Raw genomic sequence first — 17,023 nt, 5'->3', positions numbered from 1 at the left:
CAATTAATTTACTTTATGTGATTAAGTTAAGTATGTCATTCACAAAGGCTAAACCCAATTCTGAATATTTCTTCATTTAATTTACATTAATTAAATTAATTTATTCTAATTAAGTTAATTAGAATTAATTTATTCTACACATTTCTACCTTCCTCAGTCCTTTCACATTTACTATATATATTCAGGAAAAATATTCTGTTTTATTTCAAGATAACAACTTTAATGCTTCTATGAAAAGGGACTTCCCTGGTGGCACAAATGGTAAAGTGTCTGTCTACAATGCAGGAGACCTGGGTTCAATCCCTGGGTTGGGAAGATCCCCTGGAGAAGGAAATGGCAATCCACTCCAGCACTATTGCCTGGAAAATCCCATGGAGGGGGGAGCCTGGTAGGCTACAGTCCACGGGGTCACAAAGGGTTGGACAGGACTTCACTTTCAGTCCTTTCACATTTACTATATATTTTCAAGAAAAATATTCTGCATTATTTCAAGATAACAACTTTAATGCTTCTATGAATAAATTTAAAAGCCTCTCTCCTGAATGCTCTGGGGGCAACTGCTCAATCTTTTCATTTTTCATTTCTAATGTAGTTCATATCATAGTAGCTCACTTTGTTTTTTAAGCTTTCTCAGTTGTTATGTAAGAAAATATCATAAAATGAAAGCAAGAAATTCTCATCCTAGCACTGAATTCTATTCAATCTATAAGACAAACAAAGAAAAGAGTATAAAATTTATGCAGTTTAGCATGAACTCAAATAATTATGATTCTCTTCTCATGGACTGACTTTAATCAGCATGCTACAAGATCCATTCTTTTAAATAACAAAACATAACATTAAGGTATATCCTTCAGTGAAATTCTCTATTTGAATTTAATGAGACTGACAGAAAGTATACATTTTTTAAGAGGGAATCTGCTTTTCATGTGGTGCATGCTTAGTTCTGTCCGACTCTTTGCAACCCCATGGACCGTAGCCCATCCAGGCTCCTCTGGTCCATGGGATTTTCTAGGCAGGATTATTAAATGGCAACCCACTCCAGTATTCTTGCCTGGAGAATCCCACGGATGGAGGAGCATGGTAGGCTACAGTCCATGGGGTCGCAAAGAGTCGAACACGACTGAGTGACTTCACTTATTGCAGTGGGTGCCACTTCCTTCCATGCGATCTTCCCAACCCAGGGGTCGAACCCAACTCCTGCTTGGCAGGCGGATTCTTTACCACTGTGCCACCTGAGAAACCCCACTGCATGGTAGGCACCGCTCTAAACTAAGAGAACAAAGTAATATAAGACATATGAGGTGTTTACTCTCATGGAACACATACTCTGACTATAAGGAAGAAAAGGCCCAGTGGGTAATATGCTCATTAAAGAAAAAAAAGATGGCACTTTTCTTATTAGATAATTATATTTGGAATTCTGTTTCCCTGCTAAATGTCATTTAAAAACATATGGAAATTATGGTGATTAAAGAAACAAAAAATGAGCCATTAATCTTTATTTTCTGTTAGAATAACATATCAGATACTAAATCAAATTTTGGCATTTCTTGGTTCTCTTTAGTAATGGATTCCTATTTGAATATAATCAGCAAACTATTTCAAAATTTATTTTGGAAAAGAAATATTCTAGGAAAATTGCTACATATTTTACCTAATACTACAATCTAAAATTTTCTTTATCACTTACCAAATTCTGTGTATTAATGGAACTTGTATTAAGAAGATTTTCTTAAATGCACAAAAGCATTTTTTAAAGTTTGCTCCTAGCCATGTATTGGTTTCCACCTGTACTGAGAAAAGTAATATGCTTTCAATAATTTATAGGAAATATATTAATATAATATAGTATTATTTAGATCTCTATTTTCAAAAAACACAAGATCTCCCACAGACTTTCAGAATTTTATAATACACACATGTACTTCTCCTATACTAAAAATGGAACCAATATCTGTAATGCTATCTCTTAAAATGTTGGTTAAGTGTCTGTGTTATTTTTGAAAATTATCAAATATCCAAGGGAAATAAGTTAGCCAAAGTGCTGTCTGCTATGTACTTCTTTGTCAAAAAGTACTTCAGGTCATTGCCAAGTTCAGGAGTACTATGTAGGGTGACTTTGAAGAGGACGTATGAAAACATTAATTCAATCAGTTCTCATACATTTTCTGTTGGTTTAAGAATCTGCCTGCAATGCAGGAAAGCTGGGTTCAATCCCTGGGTCAGGAAGATCCCCTGGAGAAGGGAATGGCAACCCACTCCAGTATCCTTGTCTGGAGAATTCCAAAGACAAAGAAGCCTGTCGGTCTATAGTCCACGGGGTCTCAAAGAGTAGGACATGACTTAGCAACTAACACTTCCATCTATGGTAAAATAAGACAATTTTATATAAATGCATAGGAGATCAAAGTTTCTTACTAAAGAGTTCTTAACTGGTTTAGATTTCCTCACAATTTAAAGCTATTATCCTCTTGTGTAAACTCAAATATGAACATGAAAGTCGCTCAGTCATGTTCAACTCTTTGCAACCCCATGGACTATACAGTTCATGGAATTCTCCAGGCCAAGATACTGGAGTGGGTAGCCTTTCCTTTCTCCAGTGGATCTTTCCAACCCAGGGATCACACCCAGGTCTCTGACATTGCAGGCAGATTCTTTACCAACTGAGTCATCAGGGAAGCCAAATTTAGTAAATCATCTCCCATCTTCAGTAAATGTTATAATGGTATTCTAACTCTATACAAAGCAAGCTTATTACTATATTTTTAAATTAAATGATAGCCCCTGCTTTTTTTTTTTCCTGCAACTCTGCTCAGGTATCAGTGCTTTTTTTAAAATTACATCCCTTTTTTCCATCAGTTTTCTGAAGAAAGAAGACACATGATCAGGAACCAATAAAAATGTAATGTGGTTAGAAATATTTCAAATCTAAGAAAGAGCTAAGTGTAGCAATACAAGCGCTATCTCCAATAAATACTACTAAATCAGTAGAGTGACCAGAAAAAGCATTATGAACAGGAATTCAGATAGTGGTTCAGTAACTATCCCCAGCAAGCCAAAAAAAAAAAAAAAAAATTCAAGAAGTGTTACTGGCCAACCTAGTATTAAATAACAGAGTATATCGGGACCTAGGGTTGTCAGTGAGTAATGGACTTCATTAGACATTATATTTATTAGTAATAACAACTTCAGAAAGCAGATGTTAAGTTCTCAAGCATTTTAGTACATACTGTCTATAATGAAACAACCCCAAATAGGCATCAGTGCCATATTATTATTCTGCATATTTAAAAAATATGTTTCCCCAAAGGCATACAATGCAGTCTGTTATGAATAAGGTTAAAGTATTGAATAATTCTCCCCTTAAAATATATAGTATGAATATGGAATATTAGATTCATTTAAAATGCACTAATCATTATAATATAAAAGTATTTCCAGGGAGTAGATAGAGCTTAGAAAACAATATCTCTGAAAGTCACTTAATTTATTATTTCTATTCTTTTTTATCAATGCTTTGTTGGACTATGAGCAATAGTAAGCATCAAAGTACTTCAAAATAGTAGGCATCAAAGAAGTTTAAAAACATAGGGCATTAATCAAATATAAGTAACAATCTTATACATCAGTTTAGAAAAATTCACTTCCAACAGTAGCCTCGAATTTTTAAAAAGTTCTGAATAGTAATAATTTAGTTAACTTTACAATTTAAAATTATTTTCTCTTCCATATATGCTAGCAGTTTTAACATTCTATATTAAATGAGAATAATATAATATATATAATCTATAAAGTAATATATACATTATTTAAGGGCTTCCCTGGTGGCTCAGATGGTAAAGAATCTGCCTGCAATGCATGAGACTTGGGTTCAATCCCTGGGTTAGGAAGATTTCTAAATTTTCATATTTGTTTTTTTTTTTTTAATTTTTTAATTTTTTATTTTTTTTTTGTTATTCCTAGAGATACCTTCATTATTTCTTAAGGTATCTTGAAGCCAATGTATTTAGATAATGTTTCAGTATATTAAAATAAAATTATGTCAATTATTTAAATACTTTAAATTCTATGTTCAAAGACACAGCTCTAGTTAAACAGGGTTTTTTTGTTTTTTTTGTTTTTTTTTAATTTTAGCATGTGGGAGGATTCCTGTTCATATCCAAACTGCCCAACTAATATCTAGACTTTAGTTTTTAAAACTGAGGAAAATTCTGATCTTTAAAGACAGATGTTCAAGAAATCCACTATTTCCCCTGACTAAAGTGGACAGGGTAAAATTACACATATGAAAAAACAGACACAATCAAATCCCTACAGGAAAGGGGAGAAAGAATGCTGTTCATACAAACATTGAAAATTCACTAACTGGATAATATAACCTCCAGTGTGAGAAACAAACAAACAAAACATATATACACACACACACACATATATCAGGTAAAGAAGGCCTTATTTCTACATTAATGTGTGTTCTTTAGTATCTGAATAAGCTAATTATAAGTACTCATATTTTTGAACACTAGAGGGAGTACACAGAAGAAAAAAAAAAGAAAAAGAGGCCAAATACAAATATTTTCTAGCTTCTGAATATTTTGTATAATATCAGGTCTTCTCAACAAACTGCTTTCGTATTTCTTATGGACATAGTGGAATAATTAAAACATATTTAAGCAATATCCAAAACCTCTTTTGCATGTCATTTTCCAGTTAATTTAAAATTTATAATGACTAATGGTAAGACAGGGACACAATGTTCAAAAAGCAGAAAAACATAGTAAATGCTGTAAAATATATATATATATATATATATATATATATATATATATTCAGACTGTGATGAATTTGACTCTAACACTATCCATTGACTTGGGAGAGACTGCAAAACCTAAGTTTTGAGGGAAAGAGAAAAAACAGTATTCCAATTTGCACACAAAAAAGTGAAGATGTCTCTTAAGACATTCAGGTAGGATACAGAGAAGACCACTGATCTTAAAAAATTAGAAGGTCTGGAGAAACCAGGGTTCTCTGCCATGGGGATTCTCTAGGCAAGAATACTGGAGTGGGCTGCTATGCCCTCCTCCAGGGATCTTCCCAATCCAGGGTCGACCCTAGGTCTCCTGCATAGCATGTGGAGTCTTTACCATCTTAACCACCAGGGAAGCCCCAGGTAGAGTACAGGTCTGATCAAAGGGGGTTTAGGAAAGAGTAAGATGAAATAGGTGATGGCAAATATAAAACTCAGGATATTCTATAAAAGAGAGCTAAGAAGTGGGATGGTCATTTTCAAGGCAAGTGGAGTCAAGAGAGGGCTTTACTATTATCATTATTTTCACTTTTACATTCATGGGAATCATCTGGGGAGAATGAACAAAAAATAATATAGCAGAAATAGGTGAGAATTGTTAGTGATTTTCTTGAGTAGATGAGAAAGAACAGGCTGTTATGCACAAGCAGAATTACTGAGTTTTAGTCCTTAACATCTTTAACAGGTATTACTCAGAACTGAATCCTCAAATTTAAGTTCCTCCTCAGATAACAAGAGTAAGACTTTAGAAATGTTGCAATGAATATTACATGGTTACTAACTAAAAGAGAAAGGTTACTAACTTTTTTAAGGCACAATCATGGAACGATTGTTACGGAACATAAGAAAACACAGCTGAGTGGCATAGTGACCATAAACATGAGGAATACAGAATTCAAGTTGGGTAAAAACTGTGATGTCAAGATTGTCTGGGATGGTCTCTGCTTTACCCCCCAAAGAAGAGGTGATAAGGCCACGCTATAAAAACGGAACTGGCTAGATATCAGCCTGGAAGTCTGGGTTTGTTCGTTTGACATTTTAAGTATCAGGAGAATAGTGTGTGATCTTTTAAGCAGGGGAGTGGCCTGAAGAAAGCAGTGTGTTAAGAAGATTAATCTGGTAGTGTTTAAAGAATGAACTGGCAGAGGAGAGGTGAACAAGAGACAGACAGCTCTAGGGCTAATAAAACATCATCCATGAAATTCACAGCACAAGGATAGGAGAGGTGGCAGCAGGAAGGCAGGCGGCCAATCTGAAACCCCCTATTTAGAAGAGTTTACAAGACTTCCCAATGATTTTACGCTCCTGCTGTACCAGGAGCTTTTCTTTCACAGCCTTTAACACTGCTTAAAAAATATTATCTCTGTTATTATTCGAATAATGTCTTCCTATTAGTATGTAAGTTCCAGATGTCAGGGGTGTTGTGTGTTGCTCAATACTGTGCTTTTATTCCCTAGTACACTGCCTTGCATATAGTAGCTATTTAAAGAACGTAGAAGTTTAAACAAAATTTTTGCATAAGTGTATAATATATTGAGGCATAATCAAAGACGCTTATGCAGCATATCAAAGAAGCTTACGTGGAAGGAGAAGGAAAAGAGAAGTTTCAAGAACAAAAAAATGAAGAAGACAGAGAAGAAGGGAAGAACAAGAAGGGAGAGTGTGGCAGATGAGGTAGAGGAGGAAGGAGAGGGAAAGAGATTATATTGAAGTCAAAAGCCCGTGAAATAGCAGAGTAACACTGTTGCTGCTGACAATTGGGAAGCTGTTCTGGACAAGGGTCTAGAGGGAGAAGTATCAAGAGACCAGCTCCATCTCTGCTCTCTACATTGGTGGATCAGCCAAAAAGAGCATTCAGGCTTTCCCATAACATCTTACAGGGAAACTCAAAACAAACATTTTGGCCAGCTCAAGTTATCTCTCTATTTCAGCTTCCTCATACATGAAAGTGAAAGTGAAGTCCCTCAGTCATGTCCGACTCTTTGCGACCCCAAGGACAGCAGCCTACCAGGCTCCGCCGTCCATGGGATTTTCCAGGCAAGAATACTGGAGTAGGTTGCCATTTCCTTCTCCAGGGGATCTTCCTGATCCAGGATCAAACCCACACCTTCTGCAACTGCAGGAAGATTCTTTACCACTGAGCCACCAGGGAAGCCCACGATACTGTTAGGCAGCTCAATAATTTGGAGCCTTTTACATAACTCCACAAGCTTCTCTACTCATCTGTCACAGCAGAAAGTGAAACAACTGTAAAAACCCAAGACATTTCAGAAAACTTAAGGACAGTAGTCCCTTTCTACTACAATTTGAAAACAACAAAAGAGAATAAAAGTTATTGAAACAGTGACAGACTTTATTTTCTTGGGTTCCAAAATAACTGTGGATGGTGACTGCAGCCATGAAATTAAAAGACATTTGCTCCTTGGAAGAGAAGTTATGACAAACCTAAACAGCATATTAAAAACCAGAGACATCGCTTTGCCAATAAAGGTCTGTATGGTCAAAGCTATGGCTTTTCCAGACGTCATGGACAGATATGAGAGTTGGAACATAAAGAAGGCTGAGCACCAAAGAATGGATGCTTTCAAACTGTGGTGCTGGAGAAGACTCTTGAGAGTCCCTTGGACAGCAAGGAGATCAAACCAGTCAATCCTAAAGGAAATCAACCCTGAAGAGTTACTGGAAGGACTGATGCTGAAGCTGAAGCTGCAATGCTTTGTCCACCTGATGTGAAGAGTTGACTCATTGGAAAAGACCATGATGCTGGGAAAGACTGAGGGCAGGAGGAGAAGGGAGAGACAGAGGATGAGATAGTTCGATGGCATCACCAACTCACTGGACATCGGTTTGAGTAAACTCTGGGAGACAGTGAAGGACAGGGAAGCCTGGCATGCTACAGGCCATGGGGTCACAAAGAATCAGACATACTAAATGACTGAACAACAAATTCTTTTAAATTCATTTGAAACTTCTCTATACAATGCTCAAGATCAGGAAGTACCCATATTAGTTGCTCCTTTATTTTCTAAGTCATAATATAAAAAAAGAGATGTTATATTATTATTAATGTTTTTGCTGAAGAGTAAATAGGTCAAAAGTAATTCATTGCAGTACCTACTTATTTGAAGGATGAAAACTACAATGTCTAATCAACCCACTGTTAGTTCTGCTTCAATACTGGTGTCCAAAACTGAGTACAACCCAACAAAAACAATGTTATCACAAAGAAGTAATTCACTCACAACAAGATGAAAAGTTTTATCATTTTCACTAGAAATTGAAGAAGCAGAGTCCATACATATACAGATACCAGGGGTAAAAAAAACGTGAAAAACTCTCTGGAAGACAACTTGGCAAAGGGATTGAAGATTTTAAAACTTCCACACCCTTGATTTCTAAACAAGTGGAGGAAAAGGAGGAAAATCCAGAGCTTAGTGGTTAAATGTCTGAGTTGTGCTGTGTATCCAGTCATGTTCAACTCTTTGGGGCCCCATGCACTGTAGCCCACCAGGCTCCTCTGCCCATGGAATTTTCCAGGCAAGAATATTGAAGCAGGGTGCCACTTCCTACTCGAGAGAATCTTCCCAACCCAAGATTCAAACCTGTGTCTCTGAGTCTCGTGTATTGTCAGGCGAGTTCTTCACCACAAGTGCCACCTGGGAAATGCCTGGGCGGCAGCAATAAAATGCCTAGCAATGAAGCCTCACTCACAAGTGAGTGACCCTGGCAAGTAACTGTATCTCTGACCTCTGTTTTCTTATCTGGAAAACAGTAACAACTCTACCTTCCTCACATGTCTGTTTTGAGAATTAGAAGTCCTAATATTAAGAAATATACTTAGAATGGTACCAGGCAGAGGGTAAAAATTTCTTCGCTGTTTTTATTATCAAAGCTGTTCTTTTAGAGATCCTTAACAAACACAAAAACTTGTTAATAAATAGGCTGTTGAACATTCAGTTCAGTTCAGTTCAGCCGCTCAGTCATGTCCGACTCTTCGCGACCCCATGAATCACAGCACGTCAGGCCTCCCTGTCCATCACCAACTCCCGGAGTTCACTCAGACTCACGTCCATCGAGTTCGTGATGCCATCCAGCCATCTCATCCTCTGTCGTTCCCTTTTCCTCCTGCCCCCGATCCCTCCCAGCATCAGAGTCTTTTCCAGTGAGTCAACTCTTCGCATGAGGTGGCCAAAGTACTGGAGTTTCAGCTTTAGCATCATTCCTTCTAAAGAAATCCCAGGGCTGATCTTCAGAATGGACTGGTTGGATCTCCTTGCAGTCCAAGGGACTCTCAAGAGTCTTCTCCAACACCACAGTTCAAAAGCATCAATTCTTCGGCGCTCAGCTTTCTTCACAGTCCAACTCTCACATCCATACATGACCACTGGAAAAACCATAGCCTTGACTAGACGGACCTTTGTTGGCAAAGTTATGTCTCTGCTTTTGAACATGCTATCTAGGTTGGTCATAACTTTCCTTCCAAGGAGTAAGCGTCTTTTAATTTCATGGCTACAGTCACCATCTGCAGTGATTTTGGAGCCCCCAAAAATAGTCTGACACTGTTTCCACTTTTCCCCATCTATTTCCACATTAGGGGACCTATAAAGTAACTTACAATAGATTTATATAATGGTTATGATCTAATAGTACTCCAGAAAGCAGAAAACATCATTGCACATAACTTCATAATTTTACATGACTTTGTCTATGTTAAAAATACACATACAAAAAGACACAAGGGCTTGTCTGGTGGTCCAGTGGTTAAGACTCTGCCTTGCAGTACAGGGGATGTATGTTCAAACCCTGGTCAGGGAACTAAGATTCCACATGCTATGGAGCAACTAAGCCTGAGTGCCACAACTAGAGAGTCTGTGAGCTGCAATAAAGACCCAATGCAGACAAATTACATAAACAGATACTTTAAAAAAAAAGATGAAGAGAAAATGTAGCAAAATTCTCAATATATTTATTTATGTGTGGCATTAAAGGCAACTTTTGTTTTCTCCTGTTTTTTAGACTTTTCCCAAACTTTCTATATTATTCATACACTGTATTACGTAAGAAATCACAAAAAATTGAAATATTTTCTTTAAAAAAAATTAATACCCTCAGGATTTGAAGGAAAGAAAAACAGGTGGAGCAGGAATTTTAGGGCAGTGAAAATACTCTATGGAACACCAAAATGATAGATATATATCATTAGACATTTGTCCAAAGTCACAAAATGTCTGAAATTAAGAGTAAACCCTAACATAAACTACGGACTTTGGATGATAATGATGTGTTAATGTGGTTTAGTCACTAAGCCATGTCCAACTCTTTGCAACTCCATGGACTGCAACACACCAGGCATCCCTGTCCTTCACTATCTCCTGGAGTTTGTTCAAACTCATGTCCATTGAGTTGGTGATGCCATCCAGCCATCTCATCCTCTGTCACCCCTTTCTCCTTTTGCCCTTAGTCTCTGTGTATCCATCAATTATACCAATGTACCAATCTGGTGGGGGATGCTGATAATGCAGGATGATACATACGGACAGGGACATAGGGACATAGGAATCTCTATACCTCCTCCTCGATTTTGCTGGGAACCTAAAACTGCTCCCCCCAAAAAATAAAATACACAAATTAATCTTTTAAAGAAAAAAAAGCACCCTTCATTGTTACCAAACTTTGATTTTCAGCTCTATGTCAGTTATGTACATATCAATCAGAAATTAGTTAGCATATTATTGGAAATTTTCCTTTGTAATTTTAAAAAATTGCCCATGCTATTTTTCATGAACTAGTTCTATAGAAGCTTCTATAGTTTAATTTATTCGGGAAAAATATGTTTTACTCAAACTTACATTCTATCTTTTTCTTACACTTTGTTTTAATTACCTGAGATCCTCAGAGCAGTAAAGGTAGAAAAAAAAATAATGCAGGTAACAAATTACTGCATTGGTTTTATTATCTATTACTTCACTATTGCCTGAAGTACATTATTTATTACTTTCAGTCTGCTTGAATTTCTTATCAGGTAATTCTCTGAGTCTTAAATAGTTTAATGCATTGGAAATAGAGAGACAGTAAAGGATGGTTACTGGTTATTTTTATTTCCTCAGAACCATGCTGCTCTTTTAGTAACATGCTAAGCCATCACGCTTAAGAAAAGAAAAACTAAAAAGAATTTTAACAGGTAAATATACTTGTTTGAGAAGGCAGACTATTGAATAGAGCAGTACAACTACAGCTATCGCTGCAATTGAATTAACTATGAAATTTTACTCATTCACAATTTTAGAACTTAGAAAATACTGCAGAGATTATTCTCTGTAATTTGTTCAAGTAATGAATTTTATATGCATGGATTCAGTAACCAGAAAATATTTGGTAGGATTTCCCAGACCAATAAACTACAGCACTTCATGTGGATAAGGGTAAAAACATTTAACAAAACAGAAATATTTTGTAGATAATTGTTAATTCTATTTTGTTGTTGCTGTTAATTCGATTAATTCTGTTTTCAATGCCCCCCACAAATGGATCATTTCCTAAGGTTTTCAAACTTTTTAAAATTAAACCTAATTTTATTTCCTTTTATGACATTATAAGAAAAAAGATGAATGCTTTCCAATTCATAGTCACAAAGCTGACAAAACCTTCCCACTCATGGAGTCCCATCAGTCAGTGACTGTGGGGCAGACAAAACAACTCATCTTAGCTGGTTTCTCCATAACAGTATGTCTACTCACATGGCTTAGCTATATGTTATATACATATGTGTATGTATATGTATATATACAGATGTATGTATGTACATATATATTTAACTCATATGATAGTCGTGTTACTTAAAATCATAAAATGAAACAGTATGAAAAATTACCAAGGCTATAAACAGTCTAAATGAGAATCCAACTAAAGCAGCAATGAATTTTGTTTCCAAGTAAAAAGCTACTTATTACATACTCCAATATTTCTCTAATCAACAAGATCTGTGATCCCATACTAACACCAACACTTGATGCAAACCAAGTTTGTCAGTGACTTCATAAAAGAGCTTCCCAGGTGGTGTAGTGGTAAAGAATCTGCCTGCAATGTAGGAAACATGGAGGCTAGAGATGTGGGTTTGATCCCTGAGTCTGGAAGATCTGCTGGAGGAGGAAATGGCAACCCACTCCAGTATTCTTGCCTGGACAATTCCTTGAACAGAGGAGCCTGGTGGGCTACAGTCCATGGGGTCACAAAGAATTGACTTCTACTGAGTGACTGAGCATGCAAGCTTCTTCATAAAGAACAGGCAAAATGATATGAAGAGCTGTCAGATTATATGAGAATTATTTTTTAAAAGCACTCTTTCTTCTGCATTACTTCATTAAAAAAAAAGGATCATTCCATACCTAATAAGCCAGAAATTGCTAATTTTATCCCTACAGCTTTAGCATTTCACCACTAATTTTTTCTCTGTGTATAAAAAAGCAACATGGAATTATCTTGCACTCCAATGCTATTTCCCCTCCTCAAGTCCTCCTTTCTACCTTTTCAAACCTTATCCACATCTCAAAGACCCCAAATTTTCCTTTTCAACTCTTCATCCCCCCTAAGAGCTTAATCATCATGAAAATCTCCACTGTTTATTTATATTTTCTTTACTGGGGTATAGTTGTTTGGCAGTAGCAGCAGTTGTTTCATAAAATCTCCACTGTTTAATTGTAACAGTTGGATATGTGAGTTCCTGTATATGGCACTGATCCATTTTTGTTAATCATGACAATCTGAATAAACCATAAGCTTCTTCAAATTCATATCTTACCATCTTTTTTAAGCTTCTACCACTCTTTTCACCAAAGGTTTACCATACTACTAAGTACATAGTAAGTACTCATTTATAAATCTACATATTCTTATTCTCAAGTCTCTTTTCTTAGATCACAGTAAGAGTACCCACTAAAAGCAGCAATGTCTTTACATAGTATTGATGCTGAAAGACAGGATAAATGTCTCCCAAACAACTCTCTGAGTTCACTGAGATCAGAAGCTCAAACTACTCATAGTAGTAGCAATGAAATGATAACATAGTATTTGGCACACAGTAACTACTGAATAAATATGTTTAATTATACTTAAGGCTTTTCCTTAAGAAACTCACATTATTTCTGAACAGTCAAGCTATTTGAGGTTTTACTAAATTCAGAGGGCGGAATAAATCTGCCCTTAGACACTATAGAAATCCCAACCCTCTTCTCCTAATATTCAATCTAATTATAAATGGTTAAGTAACAATAGCTAATGATAAGAGATACCAATGGTAATGAAATGTTGTTACTATTAAAGAGTTCCAAGTACCTACTATTCTATTGGAATCCATCCCACTACCTGAATTGACTGAAGTTCAGAAAACTTCTAAAAAGAAAATAAATTTCAAAACAACCTCAAACAAAATTCCAATATTGTTGGTGCAGAATTTATACAAAAATAAAGGAAAAAATATTCAAAAAAAGATACTGCATTGTGGATAGAATGAACAGGGGGAAAAACAAATACCATATGGTGAATGATATAGTAATCAAGTCATAATCACCTTCTTATTTTTAACTTCTGTTCCAAGTTAATAAGAGCTCTGTGCTAATTTATATCAAAATACATCATGGCCTAAAATTATACCTTTGCCAATAAAAGAATTAGAATTCTAAATGCAACAGTTTGTATTTAATATATTCCTATGATAACCTGCCAGAATAGCAAATGTAGTAACTGATAAATAGTGATATTTATATTTACAAATCATAAGCATAGACACTAACAGGTTTTTCACTTACTCCCCCATTCAAAATTACGTCATAGACATGTTCAGTCATGTGTGCTACATTATCTTAAAAAGATAAATGCTGGACAACTGCAAGATGTCATAGGTTAACCATGCCCTATAAATATTTTGTTCTTGAAATAACTTTCTCCTATAATATAAATGGCCAGCGTTTTGAGATTCAGACATAATATACACAACTCCGTGTGCAAACTTAGGAAGATGATATCCTCCTCACAAAAGTTAGCAATCACATCAAATAATTTATCATTCATAAAGTTTACTCGTGAGAGTGAAATCTTAAATTAGTCAGGCCCCAGCACCCAATCAAAGCTTACAAAGCATCAAGTCAACATTTCATCTCGAGATATGCCTGGAAGACAGATCCTTTAATTTAATTGGTTGTACATTTTCTATGCTTTTCTATTTCTTTTACACACCAGTTTGCTTGGTGTTGCTTTCCCTAAAAAAGAAAAATCCTCAAGCAAATGAAAACACAGAAAGAGTGAAAGGGAGAGAGACCCACAGACTCCCTGATTTACTTCCTTGTGATTCCAACCAAGATCTATGGTGAGGTTAGAAGTTTCACAATACATCAACCTGGTCTGCAAACATCCGCAAAATAAGGATGCAAAGCAGAACTGGGACCATGTGCAGTTTCTTGTCATTTATGCTGCCTAAAATAGAGAGTGGAGTGACACATGGTAATATAAGAAGTATTTGCCCAAAGATGCCATTTTCACTGACTACCTTTCTCTTTATCTCAGGCTGCTGGATGAAACAGTAAAAACGTTTCTGTGCTGATGTAAGTTTCCCACATCCCCCATCTTAGAAACCTCAACAACTGAAAAGCACAATTCTACCAAAAGGAACGTGCAAAAATTTGTTTATTTAAAAAAAAAATCATTATGTTTCAAATGAAAACACAACCTGCCAAAGATGTCAAATAAAAGGGTTAACAAAGAAACAAACAGCATCTTTAGAACTGAATTTCAATGCATAACCTTGCCATCTGCCAACCAGTAGTGAAGCAGTGATCCTAGAGAAGCCCTGAAACATGAACAAGTAAGTTTCCTCCTCGGATTGATCACCTGTATCACTCTCCGCTTCCAGGTTAGTAATTATATTGTCGATGGAGCAGCCTCCAAGAATGACACTTGCCATTGCCAAACCGAACCCTGTTGATAAATGGGCCATGTAAACAGACTTGCATTTGGTAACATTCGCTGAGTTCAGTTCACTGAATGGGGAGATGTGAAGAAAAAAAAGAGGGGGGGGGGCTCTATCTTTACATTTGGATTGGAAATTGGACAAAAGAGGTCAGTCTCTAGAGGCCAGACATCCAAAGGACCCTCAATCTCCTCCCATTTGGCCTCTAAAACAGGATTACATTTTGGATCTAGACTATGCCCCACCCCTTCCCTTCCCACCGTGGCTACCACCTTAGAAGTTACCGCGGTAGCTCTCCTGCGACTAGGGGTGCGGATTCTCTGACGCAAAACAGCACCGGCACCAATTCAGTAGCGGGGAACTACTGGGTTGGGACAGCCACCAGCTCCTCCAAGAAGCCACCTTCGGGCTCGCGGGAGACCCCACCGCCCCATCCCTGCCCTCGCCCCCGCCTGGAGCTGCAGCGGGAGTTACGCATCCTCAGCCTTGACACTGTCTGTGCTTCTTTCTATCCGGATCAAGGCTGGTGGGGGTGAAAGGGTAGAAGTAGAATGGGGGTTCGTGGGAGCCAGGAAGAACCAAAACAGTCCGGGTCCCCAAAAGCTAGAACTCAAGTGGCCAGAAGCTGGTGCACACGCATCACACACATGCACACACACACCCCGAGGCGCTCTGTGCCCCAGCTTCTATGCCAACTGGCGATAGGACGGGAAGAAGAAAGGAGGTGGGGTAGCGGGCAGGCCCGGAGTTACTAAGGAGTGCAGCGGCTGCCTCCTGAACTGCGAAAGTGAGGAAGTCCCAGACCCTTCTACATTCCCACGTCTGAGATCTCCTGCAAGCAACCTCGGGTCGCTTTCCTCCAGCAGGGTTCGAGGCTCGGGAAGCGGGGAGCAGAGCTGGAGTCGAGCTTCTCCCAGGCTGCCCTCCAGGGTCTGGCTCGGGGCCGAAACCCGCCCCATCAGCCTTGGTCCAGGAAGGCTGCCAGGCAAGGAGCGACAAGCCTGGGAGAGCAAGAGGGCAGGAGAGAAGCATCTTGCACTCTCAGGCCGGTGGCTGGTCTCTTCCTCTGTCGACACACCCCCAGTTAATCCCCTACTCTCTCTCTCTCTCTCTCTCTCTCTCTCTCTCTCTCTCTCTCTCTCTCTCTCTCTCTCTCTCTCTCTCTCTCTCTCTCTCTCTCACACACACACACACACAGACACACACACACTTAGATACGGAGACTCGCATGTTCACCCCTCCTACCAGCCCAGGTCCATCGATTAAAAAACACTAGTTGATTTCCTCCTGATTAAAAACAAGAAAGTGCAACAACTTCTCGGGAGTCGCAGGAGCAGAGCAAGTCTATCCGCAGGCGTCCTCTTTCTATAGTTTCCTAGGAGTTAAGAAATCTGGCGGTCCCCAGTGAAAACGGACCCCTAGTGGGTAAAAGACAACGAACTCCTTCCCCAGCCCTCCTCCCCCCAATCCCCGCCACCTCTCACCTCCTTAAGTTCCTTGGCCACGTCCTTCAGGTCGCCCAGGACTAATTCCAGATCCTCCACGATGATCTTGATCTGTTCCTTCACCTTGGTTTTGGAGGCTGCCGGCGGTCCCTCGGCTGGAGAGGACGAGGAGGGGGTCCCCTTGGACTTGGCTGACATTCTTTGGGGGCAAGCGAGGCAGGTCAGCACAGGCGGGCCAGCGGAGGCTGCTGCGCGCCCCGGTCCCCCCACATCCTGGACGCTCCCCGGGCAGCGGCGGGTGGTGGCTGCGCTCGGCGCTCGGCCGGGCGGCCGCACCGTGGTGGTGCTGCCATCGGCTCCACAAGACACGGCGCTCGGCGCCGGGCTGCAGACGGGCGAACAGCGCGCCTGCGCCTCCGCCCGCCGCTCTCGCGCACACACGCGCTCGCTGTTCCCCGCCCGCGCGCCGAGAGGGGCGCCGGGCCGCCGGCCCGGCTGTCAGCTGCAGTCCCCGGCACGTGCCTCCTCCGGGATCTCTCCGGAATACCTGGGCATCTGGGAGCAGGGTCCTGCCCACCCTCTCGTCTAGATCCTGAAATGCCCTCCCTCATTTGATCATGCTGGATGTCTTTTCACATGCAGCTTGGATTCCTGCTGTTTCCCCACCAGCAGGGACCAGGATCCCCACCACACTTTTTCTGATTAATTAATCAAGAACCACAGGAGGGTCAGAAGTTGGATTTAGGGTTAGTAAAAGCGAACCTAAATGTTTATCCAGGGCGAGAGTATGTCCAGAAGGCCTCCAGTCAC

The 17,023-nt window shown here is 39.0% G+C and overlaps 1 protein-coding gene across 4 annotated transcripts in view; it reads right to left on the bottom strand.

Annotated features, from left to right (window-relative positions):
* PRR16 (proline rich 16) overlaps nt 1-16,611 on the bottom strand; it is a 278,577-nt gene extending 261,966 nt beyond the window's left edge. For 2 of the 4 annotated variants that reach the window (XM_018050670.1, XM_005682718.3), the window contains exon 1: nt 16,253-16,611. In XM_018050670.1, coding sequence (XP_017906159.1) covers nt 16,253-16,411 — 159 coding nt within the window. In that variant the 5' untranslated portion in view covers nt 16,412-16,611. Of the gene's footprint in view, nt 1-14,689; nt 14,777-16,252 lie in introns of all 4 variants that reach the window. The other 2 variants (XM_018050672.1, XM_018050671.1) reach the window with 2 other exon arrangements.

This window comes from Capra hircus, chromosome 7 (assembly GCF_001704415.2).
Source record: "Capra hircus breed San Clemente chromosome 7, ASM170441v1, whole genome shotgun sequence".
NCBI classification, from domain to species: domain Eukaryota; kingdom Metazoa; phylum Chordata; class Mammalia; order Artiodactyla; family Bovidae; genus Capra; species Capra hircus.
Note: the sequence above shows the minus strand (reverse complement) of the source record. Positions and strands in the feature narration are given on the sequence as shown.